The 12,235-nt window shown below is 50.6% G+C and overlaps 2 protein-coding genes and 1 pseudogene across 5 annotated transcripts; 1 reads left to right on the forward strand and 2 right to left on the reverse strand.

Annotated features, from left to right (window-relative positions):
- Positions 1-1,237: 1,237 nt before the first annotated feature.
- Positions 1,238-4,609, forward strand: LOC147958032 (uncharacterized). 4 transcript variants are annotated; one of them, XM_087535693.1, is made up of 3 exons: positions 1,238-1,570; positions 2,832-2,906; positions 4,215-4,609. In XM_087535693.1, exons 1-3 carry the CDS (start codon positions 1,363-1,365, stop codon positions 4,313-4,315), a joined length of 384 nt encoding a protein of 127 aa, XP_087391819.1. In that variant the 5' UTR covers positions 1,238-1,362; the 3' UTR covers positions 4,316-4,609. The 4 variants fall into 4 exon arrangements, 3 of the variants coding, with proteins under 3 accessions (XP_087391819.1, XP_087391820.1, XP_087391821.1); XR_015610956.1 differs by having other exon boundaries at positions 1,457-1,593; XM_087535694.1 differs by lacking the exon at positions 2,832-2,906 and having other exon boundaries at positions 1,238-1,593.
- A 3,879-nt stretch (positions 4,610-8,488) lies between these two features.
- LOC147958033 (putative F-box protein At4g22030) lies at positions 8,489-10,002 on the reverse strand. Its single transcript, XM_087537206.1, has one exon. It carries the CDS (start codon positions 9,903-9,905, stop codon positions 8,664-8,666), a length of 1,242 nt encoding a protein of 413 aa, XP_087393332.1. The 5' UTR covers positions 9,906-10,002; the 3' UTR covers positions 8,489-8,663.
- A 350-nt stretch (positions 10,003-10,352) lies between these two features.
- On the reverse strand, positions 10,353-11,748 carry LOC147958034 (putative F-box protein At4g22030; annotated as a pseudogene).
- Between the last annotated feature and the right edge of the window lie 487 nt (positions 11,749-12,235).

Below are 12,235 nucleotides of genomic sequence, written 5' to 3' on the forward strand. Positions count from 1 at the left end.
TACTAAATCTCCCTTCAACTTAACACAATAGAAAAGATTATAGCGGCTAGTCAGCTTCCTCGCGAGTCCATAGTAGAGCAAGACAACTGAGTTAAGAAGTTAACAAGCAATAGACCACAGTCGTAACATGACAAATAGAACAGACGTTCATTTGCATGGTAATACGTGTCTAACTTATATCATAAAGATCATAGTAAAATAGTCTCTTTGGCTAAATCAAACTAGTATAAATTGCCTAAAAAGGGGCTACTGACAGATAGATGGAGGTCGGGGTTTCAGAGGCCATGGCTCTGAGTTTGTGTTGTATGTTATGGCATGTGGATCTCATGTTTGACCAATACATGTGCTTCTCTGGTTTAGACTTTACTATTAAATAAAATTCAATTGGTCGAACGAACAAACCGATTCTGTTAGAGTCTTGGTTTTCCCTGTGCTGTTTCGCTACAAAACTGAATCCATGACGAAATGCCTGAAATCTGACCGTGTCGAAACATGCAGAATCTGAATCTGGTTTAACACAATAAAAAAGTTTATAACGGTTACTCTGCTCCCTCACAAGTCCATGGCAAAGCAAGACAACAGAGTTATGAAGTTAACAAGCAATAGACCACAGTCATAACATGACAAACATGTTACAAAATAGACGTTTTGGCTAAATCAAATGTGATGCCCGGATCATTAAGCTACAGTAATCCCCCGTTAATGGTGCCATGTCATCACATTACTCTTGCTAATCCTTGTTTGATCCAACTCTTAGTTCAAACTCAAATTCAAATTAAAGCTTAAAATTTAAATTTCCCGACCATGCAAAATAAAATGTTCAAAGTGTGGGAAATATTACATAACTAATTATGGTGGTGATCCAACACTTTTGTAAAGTATTTGAATGCTCTTTTGTGAATATAACAGTGACTAAAAATAATTGTTAAATGCCTTTCCTAATTTAAAATGTTAAAATATTTTTATTATGTGTGAAACCTTTTGTGGCTGTGGTTTATTTTGTAAATCGATTTATAGAGACAGTCATATGTTTTAGTAAAGCTGTTTTTGCCTACTAAAATAATATAAACAGAGTGTAATAAAAAAAAAGAAAACCAAAACGAAACAAAAAAAATAAATAAAAAGAACCAGCCTACCCCCGGGCTTTGGCCCACTAAACCATCAGGCCGGCCCACCCTCACCGAACCCTCCTCTCTCTCCTATTCACGCGACCAGGTCGCTACAGGGGCTTGGTCGCCGCCGCACCCTCTCGCCGACAGCGCCGGGAGGGGATAAGGGCGCCACGCCCCGACCCCTCGATCCCATCCCCCCACTCCTTCCCTCTCTCCCTCCCCACAGATCTCCCATGCCCCAAGCACGTCCATGGCCGCGTCACCGTCGTTCCCATGGCCGGAGCCGTCCCCGACCCGCGAGGTTATGCTCTGCAGCTCCGTTGGCCTCGTCTGCATCGCCTACAACCTTCGGTTCGAGCTGAAGCCCTCCACAACCTCGCCATCTGGTCGTCTTCCCCGCCACGGCCACGGCGCCATCGCCGTCGATCTCCACCACCGGCGCCTCCCGGCGGTTCCAGGCACGTCCACGACCTCCCTCGAAGTGAGCCGCGTCCATCCTCCTTCATTACCCCCTTGATTTGTTGCCGTAGCCGCCGTCCCCGAGCTCGTCTGCGTACGCGTACGTGGTGCTGCTGCCCATGGCCTTACCCCCTGCGTCTCGCCCGCGCCTGGCCTCGAGGTCGTCTACTGCTGCGCCGCTGTTGGCCCTGTCCGCCGTCGCCGTTCGCGCCCGCTGGCGCCGGCCGCGCCTGCCTTCGCCCGGCCGCGTCGGCGTCACCCCGCAGCATCCCGCTCTCACCGCCGCCTGGCTGCGCCCGCCTCCGTCGCCTGCTGCTCGCCCGACGCTGCGCCCGGCCCTGCTTGCCATCCCGCACGCGCCCCTGTGCCTGCTCGTGCTGCTTCTGCTGAAGCTCTTGCCCTGCTGCTGCGCTAACTGCTGCTGCTTACTGTACTACTAGTTAGCTTTTCAATATCTACTTTGACTAACCCCCTAGGCAGCCTCTAATCAGCGGTTAAACAACTACTAACAGGCCAAAAATAAATATGAGTAGAATGTACACTTGACAAACTACATATTACTCCACTGGACCAAATTCATTTGATGCATGGTTTAAATCCTACAAAAATCACAAAATGCTATCTTCTCTTAAACCCAAGCATTGTGTGTGCGTGTGTGCTCTGTGTGTTTGCGCGCCGTACGTGTGGCCGGCTAGGCTATGCCCAGTAGTGGCCGGTCCTTGTTTAATTATGTTAGGTGTAGCTTAGTATTAGTTTAGTGCTAAGTTAGCCTATTAGCAAATGTCATGTGGGTCCCATCTATTTAGTTTAGATAAATCCTTTTGGAAATTATTAAAGCAGTGACATGTGGGCCACCAACTCCCATTTAGACCAGTCCTTTTGACTTGGTCAATTCGAATTAAAATAAATACATAATTTTAGAAAATGAATTAAAACTTTAAAAATTAATATAAAATAAAGCGTAGCTCGGATGAAAAAACTTTGTACATGAAAGTTGCTCAGAACGACGAGGCAAACCCGAATACGCAGCCCGTTCGTCCGCCACGCATCCCTAGCATAGCGAACACGCAACTTTCCCCCTCCGGCTCCTTTGCCCAAAAACGCGAAACACCGGGGATAATTTCCCGGATGTTCCCCCCTTCACCAGTACCACCTCGTACCGCGTTAGGGCACACCTAGCATCATGCTTTGTCATGTCATGTATCGTCATGCATTTGTTTGCATTATATTTATTATTTCTTCCCCCTCTTCTCTCGCTAGACACCGAGATCGACGCCACTGCTACCCAGTACGACTACGGAGTTGACGACCCCTCTCTCTTGCCAGAGCAACCAGGCAAGCCCCCCCTTTGATCACCGGATATCGCCTACTCTTCTCTATACTGCTTGCATTAGAGTAGTGTAGCATGTTACTGCTTTCCGTTATTCCTATCCTGATGCATAGCCCGTCCTTGTTACTACTGTTGTTACCTTTACCTGCAATCCTACATGCCTAGTATAGGATGCTAGTGTTCCATCAGTGGCCCTACACTCTTGTCCGTCTGCCATGCTATACTACTGGGCCGTGATCACTTTGGGAGGTGATCACGGGCATATGCTATATACTTTACACTGTTACATTACCTGTGGTACTGTTCGGAGATGGGGGCTGAAGGGGCAGGTGGTTCCACCCAGGTAGTGGTGGGCCTGGGTTCCCGACGGCCCCCGACTGTTACTTTGTGGCGGAGCGACAGGGCAGGTTGAGACCACCTAGGAGAGAGGTGACCTGGCCCTGGTCGGCGTTCGCGGACACTTAACACGCTTAACGAGATCTGGGTATTTGATCTGAGTCTGGCCATTTGGTCTATACGCACTAACCATCTACGCGGGAGTAGTTATGGGTATCCCGGCGTCGTGGTATCAGCCGAAGCCTTCGTGACGTCAGCGACTGAGTGGCGCGCGCCGCATTGGATCGTAAGCTCGCGCTTGTATTAAGGGGGCTAGATCTGCTTCCGGCCGCGTTCGCAACGTGCAGGTGTGCTATGGGCGATGGGCCCAGACCCCTGTGCGCTTAGGTTTAGACCGGCGTGCTAACCTCTCTGTTGTGCCTAGGTGGGGCTGCGACGTGTTGATCTTCCGCGGCCGGGCATGACCCAGGAAAGTGTGTCCGGCCAAATGGGATCAAGCGTGTTGGGGAATGTGGTGCACCCCTGCAGGGAAGTTAATCTATTCGAATAGCCGTGATCTTCGGTAACAGGACGACTTGGAGTTGTACCTTGACCTTATGACAACTAGAACCGGATACTTAATAAAACACACCCTTCCAAGTGCCAGATACAACTGGTGATCGCTCTCTCTCAGGGCGACGAGGGGAGGATCATCGGTTAGGATTATGCTATGCGATGCTACTGGGAGGACTTCAGTCTACTCTCTTCTACATGCTGCAAGACGGAGGCTGCCAGAAGCGTAGTCTTCGAAAGGACTAGTTATCCCCCTCTTATTCCGGCATTCTGCAGTTCAGTCCATATATGATAGCCTTATTCCAATTGATACCAATGCATACATATGTAGTGTAGCTCCTTGCTTGCGAGTACTTTGGATGAGTACTCACGGTTGCTTTCTCCCTCTTTTCCCCCTATCCCTTCTACCTGGTTGTCGCAACCAGATGTTGGAGCCCAGGAGCCAGACGCCACCTTCGACGACGACTCCTACTACACCGGAGGTGCCTACTACTACGTGCTGCCCGCTGACGACGACCAGGAGTAGTTAGGAGGATCCCAGGCAGGAGGCCTGCGCCTCCTTCGATCTGCCTTCTTAAGGCAAACTTGTTTATCTTATGTCTGTACTCAGATATTGTTGCTTCCGCTGACTCGTCTATGATCGAGCTCTTGTATTCGAGCCTTCGAGGCCCCTGGCTTGTAATATGATGCTTGTATGACTTATTTTATTTGTAGAGTTGTGTTGTAATATCTTCCCGTGAGTCCTTGATCTTGATCGTACACATTTGCGTGCATGATTAGTGTACGGTCAAATCGGGGGCGTCACATCAAACTAGTATTCCCTCCGCCCCATAATATAAGATGTTATTACATTCAATATGCTGGGACAAAGAGAGTAGTATATAGCTTAAAAAGGTGCTACTTACGCCAGACAGATGAAGACGGAGATATGGAGGTCAGGGCTTCAGAGGCCATGTTGACGAGTTTGTCTTCTACTAGTAAGTGTGCACGTGCAACACACGTCCATTTGAACTAATAAGTGTGCACGTGCAACACGCATCTATTTGGATTAACACACTATACTAAACTTAATACAAGACAACTTATTCATAAATTTGAATTTTCCCTATAAAATACACAATCTCTTATTCCCTACTCGTATAAACAATTTGAAATATCGTTTCTCCTTAATCAACATGTCTCCTGTATTAAAGACCACCCAGTATTCTCAATGTATAAAACTCAAAATTATTTAGAAGATTCACCATGATTCTCCATATACACACATTTATGCAAGTATAATCACACATGAAAATGTCACTTAGGACAAGCTAAGGAACCGTTTCAGTGCTAACAAACTCCAGTCAAGAATTATTATTACAATTGAGTATCAACCACAATAGTGGGAAGAGACCTCTGTGATTTGTTGAAATGAGGAAGCCATTGTCAGATAGAGAAGTGTAGAGATGTCTTGACTGCATAGAATCAGCTGTAGAAACAAGACAAAAAAATGCTAGTTGGACCATCCGATTCTACTATTGCACACAAGTGTCGTAATGTCTGGAAGCAAGAAAAGTGACTTTATTATGAAAATAGAACATGTAAACTAAATTAAAATTACAGTGATAAATTGCATAGTTATACTTGTTATTCACTGGACAAAAGCATTAATACAACAACTTGGAACAGTTACTTGAGTACTACACATTTCTTTAAGGGCTCAACATTCTAAAATTTTGACAATATAACAAATATCCTCTCAGTTTATAGTAATAATGATATGAAGATAAATAATTTGAAAATGGTCTTCAACATGCGTAGGCTACCACTTGTAAGAATAACAGTAGCAAAAAAAGGCCAACAAATGCCGGTTTAGAAAGAAAAAAACTGCAAACATACTTCCAATTTTAGCAACTCCAGTGGATAAAACATACCTTACCTCTCAAGTCATGAAATAGTCAAATAAAAAAATGTACTTCTTATAAATAGTAGAGATGAAGTCATAGGGATCATGATTCAAGATATTCGGAGAAACATGGTTGGTCTCTCTGTATGATGCGAACTCGTCACCTCTACCAAAGTGGTCGTGCGTAGTATGTAATGTAGAGTGCAATAATGAAATAAAATAAATGATATGAGAATTTACCATGACCATAAAATATCCTACATTCGTCATCATCATAATCAACATGCATTTTTTGCTTCTCTTGTATGTGGTCCAAGTTTTCTATTAGAAAAACATGTTAACTTAACTGTAGATAAGGACGGTATAAAAATGCTCATGTAAAATTACAATTGCCATGTATCTGCTGGACAAACAAATACACTTATGCAAACTTCAGCTTTTTTAGTAAAACTTATGCGAACTTTATTTTTTTTCACTAAAACTTATGTAAACTTCTGGGTTTTTTCACGTAATTTCATGACTGCAAGTAAGATCTTGGTTCAGCGAATTTGTCTGTGAGTTTATTGTGTAGTCGTGAGTTGGCCATGTAATAACCGGTAGTCAGTATTCAAAAAGACAGGGATGTCTGTTACAGGTACGCGAAAATTAGTGAAAAAATAGGCATTGGTTGCCTGAAACCCAACTGTGTGTGCTCCAGTGCACCTCTGTTTCTCATTGCCTCATCTCTAGTTCCTGTACTTCTAGATGTGTCACCACCGGCGAGGTAGCGATGACAGTAAAAAAAACAACACTCGGTGCTTACCTGATTAGTGCGTGCGTGCGACGCATTCGCATGAAGGCGAGCGTCTCCGTCGTCGAGCGGCCGCGGCGACCGTGTCCTCTCACCAGCTGGGCGGCGCTGTCGACGCAGGTGAATCAGTCGTCCAGCTTTGAGGCGGCGCCCTCCATGCACCGGGGCGCCCCCCACTTGATTTTTTTGGCCCACTTATACTGGTCCAGAATACTCAACATTGCCCCCACTTGAAGGGCGTCGGCGGTGGGTGGTTGTCAGCGTGGGTGTTGTGGACGGAGCTGAAGTCGACGCGGATGCCGGTGGTTCCCGAAGAGCATGCCAGGACGTGAACGAAGTCGTTACAATCAGTAGAAAAGTGACCTAGCCTCCATGCAGAAGACAAAAACGGCGACGACATGTGTGTGTTCGGAGGAAGCCGCGGCTCCTCCTCGCGTGTCTCCCACTGTGGCTCGCATGGGTGGTGGGCTGGTGACGGCAGGCGACTCGCGATCGCGATTTCCGAGACGATAGGATGCGCTCGCAATTAGTTTCCTGATAATTAAATACATTCATGATTAGTTATCTAATAGGATATGTCCGTGATTAGTTTTCTAATAATTAGATGCGTCCATGATTAATTTCCTAATAGTATGCATGTGATTATTTTTCTAATAATAGGATGCGCCCATGATTAGTTTTCTAATAATAAGATGCGTTTGTGATTAGTTTCCTAATAATTTGATGCGCCCGTGATTAGTTTCTTAATAGGAGTGTCCATGATTATAGTTTCCTAATTAACTGGACGTGGACTTTCATATTTTCCTCCGCGGTGGAGTACAGTTAGTCAATGTAAATTGCTAAGTGCACACAGAGAACAAATTAGATTAAGGCTAGCCGTTACATTGAGTTTAGTAGAACTAATCATGCGGTGGTAATGTATCCGTGTACATTTTGTGGGCTGCACTTAGAGAAGATAATGTTTACTCTTTTATAAGTAGTATAGATATAGATATTCTGGCATGTTGATCTCATGTTTGACCACTGCACGTGCTTCTCTGGTCAATCCATGATAGATGGTTTAGACTTTACTATTCAAATTCAAAAAATTCTACATGCTCCATCGAGCGAACCCGTTCTGTTCAAATCTTGGTTTCCTTTTCTGTTTCACTACAAAACTGAATCCATGATGAAATGCCTGAAATCCAGCCGACGTTATTGTGTCGAAACACGCAGAATCTGAATCTGATTTCCTATTTCCTGGAGGCTGGAATCGTAGGAAGTGGCACCTACATTCAGCCGTCAACTTGCAAATGTTGAAGTTGAAAACTTCTTGGGCCTGAATTGACCCTGCCGTGCCGTACGTCGACTCTGAACAGTTCCAAGTCCAACAGGTTGATTATTGGGTCGTTAGATTAGTTTTCCTTTCTTTTGTTTTCTGGGAGAAGTGTAGAATGCATCTTTTTTGTATTTCTTATTCATGGGATTAGGAAGCCGTAGTCCGTAGAACATTTCTTGGCTGTCGATCGCTTTCTGAAGGAAAAGAAGTCGCATGGCTCCTGCTCATCTGCCGGCCGGACGTTATTAATTATAGCAGAGAATTAGTCCAGTGAGCTATTAACAAAATTTGCTAGTGTCGTGATCAGAGTTATTGTTTCTTTCTATAGTAAGAAAAGGACCTCTCTAATTAACTGGATATAATCACAATTTCAATAAAGGAAAATTCCAGAGATAATGATGCACGGCTGCCGTTCATGGGCTAACCCCAGCAGGCGTACGTATGGACCGATGGAAACGAGTTGGAGTACTTAAATTTGTATGAACAGAAACAGGCTACTGTGAGATGGTGGGTGGCTCAGCTCAGTTCAAAACACCAGAAAAAACAAGCCTACAACTACAATACGACCTCAAGGTTATATCGCGCCGCGCAAACCTTCGGCATTTAGCACGCCCATGCATGTTCTTGTGCGTGTTGACCGTATCTTTGCCGGTCAGACCATTGCAAAAATTGTAATCTCAGTCTAAACTTCAAACTCGCGAGTGTATATCCTGTGCAGATTGGGATTGAAATTATAAGAATGAATGAGAATCAAATAATTGTGATCTCAATTTCTACCTTTACAAAAGAATTAGTAATGGAACCCAGAATTCCTATACACATCTCATGAATTCATCTCTCAGCTATTCTAGAGTGAGTGAGTCAGTGAATGGGTGGGTCGATCAGAAGAGTTTCCCGGCGAATTCCTTGATGTCCTCGTCTCTCACGGACGGCGAGGCCATCTTCCTGAACTGCTTAAGGTCCGACATGCTCCGGCCGAGCTTCAACGCCACCTTGGTTGCGAACACCTCGCCGCGCTCCCTCCGCTCCACGTCGGGCTCGCCGAGGTTGGCCTCGATGTCCTCCTGGATTTTACGGTAGAAGCCGGCGCAGTTGCGGAGCAGCTCGAACAGCATGCCCATCTGCCCGCCGTGCTCCACCGTGTTCACCGCCGCCGCCAGCGCCCCGCCGAAGACGGCCGCGCCTGACGCCCACGCCCCGGCCTCTCCGGAGCCGATGAACACCGTGGCGAGCGCCGCCGTGCCGGCCAGCGCCGGGCCGGCCACGGCGAGGCCCCTGTTGAGGCTGAGCACCAGCCTGCCCACCTTGAGGAACTCCTGCTCGTCCTTGGCCTTGATGACCCTCAGGATGCCTCGCATCTCGTCCTCAAGATCCTGGGTCCAGCCGTTGCCGGAAGCGACGGCACGACGGCCGAAGCTCTTTGAGTTCCTGGGCTGCTTCGAGGGGCGGCGGTGCGGCCACCAGCGCGCGGGCTCGACGGCCTTGGGGAACTTCTCGAGCATGGCGGGGAGCAGCGGCAGCGGGTAGGCCGCGTCGAGCGCGAGCACCCGGTCCATGGCCTCCTGCACGTCGGCCCTGGTGGTCGTGGGCGCGCCGAGCGCGAGCGCGGCGCGGACGTCGCGCTCGAGCTCCCTCCACAGCCTGGTGGCGTTGCGCTGCTCCTCAGCGAGCTGCGAGGGCTGGATCTTGTTGACGGCCGCCATGGTCACCGCCGCAGTGGCGAGGAGCACCCCCGCGGACGCCTTGAGCGCGGGCATGGCCGGCGCGGCGGGCGCGAGCGCGGCCATGACGGAGGCGGCGAGCGTGAGGGAGTTGGTGGAGTGCAGCAGCAGGTGGTTCCAATTGTCGCGCTGCCTGCCGATGATGTCGTGCATCTCGGCGCGGTCCGCCGCGGCCTCCGCGATGGCGCGGAGCTTCTCGACGGACACGTCCGCCGACGGGGAGGCCGGGACGCGCGGCGCCTCGATCCATTCAAGCTTGAGGCTGAGGTTGTCCTGATCCTTCGCGGTGCGAATGCCAGAAGGCAACCGCAGGGCGGCGCGGCAGTTAGCGCCGCGGCTCTGCCGTGGCCGCGCTATGGACGTAGAAGGGGAAGAGGAAGGCTGGGCCCGGAGTGCCGCCATGCTTCCTTTGGGGTGCTGGTCCGCTGTTGTCGCTTCGTTTGCTTCCAAGCTTTTGCTGCTTCCCTGCCGTGTTGATGAGCTGACCAAGTTGGTTGGGGATGGAAGTATTTATAGGGAGGGCGCCCGCTGGGGAGTGGGTGATGATGGATGTTATAAGTTTGACCCAGCATGGGTTGGGTTGGGCTTGGTCTGGGTCAATTCCGTTGCCAAGAATTGTGGTTTGAAGTGTGTGCGTGTTGATGTTTGATCCACACGAGATCGGACTGGAGACCGTTTCTGTTTATGGCAACTGGTCAAGAGATGGCAGATTGACAAAGTTTTTTTTTATATTATAAGTCCAGGGAGATTCATTTTTCCAAAATTTTAGAAGGGGGGTTTGACTATTCGAAGAGGGTGTTGAGCTTCCTGAACCCGCTCCCCCCTCCGCCGCCACTCCGGCCAAGGTGGTCACAAGCCCCATATTACCATATGCTCTGATGACAGCTGCACCCACCTCCTGCCCCATGGGCCCACCCTCTCATTCTTCCCCGGCCTCGCGGTCGCCATCTGCTGGTAGTGACGACGGGGCAGGAGATGTCGTGGAAGGGTGTTCCCGACAGGTCTCGTGGGGCAGCCATGGTGTGGCGTCTGTCGGCCATGGCTGTGTGGGCAGGTGGCGACGTCGAGGCCAAGAGGGGAAAAGGGAAGGGAACCGGCGGCAAATTCCTTGATGTCCTCGTCTCTCACGGACGACGAGGCCATCTTCTTGAACTGCTTCAGCTCTGACATGCTGCGGCTGAGCTTCAATGCCACCTTGGTCGCGAACACCACGCCACGCTCCCTCCTCTCCACGTCGGGATCTGTCCGAGGTAGGCCTCGATGTCCTCCTGGATCTTGCGGTAGAACCCCGCGCAGTTGCGGAGCAGCTCGAACAGCATGCCCATCTGCCCGCCATGCTCCACCGTGTTCACCGCCGCCGCCAGCGCCCCGCCGAACACGGCCACACCTGATGCCCACGCCCCAGCCTCGCCGGAGCCAATGAACACTGTGGCGAGCGGCGTCGTGCCAGCCAGCGCCGGACCGGCTACGGCAAGGCCCCTGTTTAGGTTGACGACCAGCTTGCCCACCCTCAGGAACTCCTGCTCGTCCTTGGCCTTGATGACCCTGAGGATGCCTCGCATCTCGTCCTCTAGATCCTTGGTCCAGCCATTGCCGGAAGCGATGGCACGACGGCCGTAGTTTCCCCTTTGAGCTCTTGGGCTGCGCGGGGCGACGGCGCAGCCACCAGCGCGCGGGCTCTACGGCCTTGGGGAACTTCTCGAGCATGGCGGGGAGCAGCGGCAGCGGGTAGGCGGCATCCTCGCGTCGAGAGGTCCAGCGCGTCCCCTCGCGTCGCCCCCGCGGGAGACCCCGGGGGAAACCCTAGCCGGCCCGCCTCTCGGCCTCTTCCGCTTCTCCCCCTCCTCGCCGCCATCCGCTGCGCCGCTGGGCGAAGCCTAGTTGGCAGGGCGGCGGGGGGGGGGGGGGGGGGGGGGGGCGTTCTCCTCACCTCTTCCGTCACGGCTGACGCAGGACAACAAGATTGGGAGGTGCGTCGGGCGAGCGCGGGGTCCGACAGCGCGGCGGGTGGGTCTCCCGGCAGCGTCTTGAGCGACGCGGTGGCGGTGGCCTGCTTGTGGCGAAGTGGTGGCTGCGTTGAATTTGACCGGTGGTCGCGGGTGCTGCCGGATCCAGGTCTTTGGAATCCGTCGGCCACCGCGGGGTGGTGGTGGTCGTCGCTGGCCACGTCAGATCGCTGGATTCGGCCTCTTGAGTTCTACGTTGGGTTCTTCTCGGACCTCCTTCCTGGTGAGCTGAGCGCCATGGCTCTTTCATCTCTGCAGGTTTTGGTTCATGGCTATTGCCGGATCCGGAGCAGACGGAGGATTGGTGGTATAGGATGGGACCGGAGGAACCTTTGGTCGGCTTGTTCGGCCCGGCATCAGTGACGTCACTCCACGCCGTTATCCTCCATGGAGGCGAAGACGAGGTCTGTCCTATCCACCCCCGAATCCCTCCTGGACGAAAGTCCAAAACCCAGTCTGGATTGGGCGGCGGCGGCATCTTACGCGTCGTATTCTCCATGGAGGCGCCGTCTGGGGAGGACCTCGTATTCGGGGGAGGGATTCTGCGGGTGGTGGGGCTCCGCGTGGCTCCAGCTGTGGTGACAGTGTGGTGGTTGCCAGGTGGTGCGGCGTTGTATCTACTGCGTCGATGACGACGAGTTTTGGCGGCATGGTGCAGCTGGATATGCTCTTTAAACTTGCACCTTGTGGATTCCACTATTAAGAAACATATGGGAAGAATTAATG

Source organism: Triticum urartu, chromosome 7A (assembly GCF_056163025.1).
Source record: "Triticum urartu cultivar PI428250 chromosome 7A, HENAU_Tu73, whole genome shotgun sequence".
In the NCBI taxonomy this organism is placed as follows: Eukaryota; Viridiplantae; Streptophyta; class Magnoliopsida; order Poales; family Poaceae; genus Triticum; species Triticum urartu.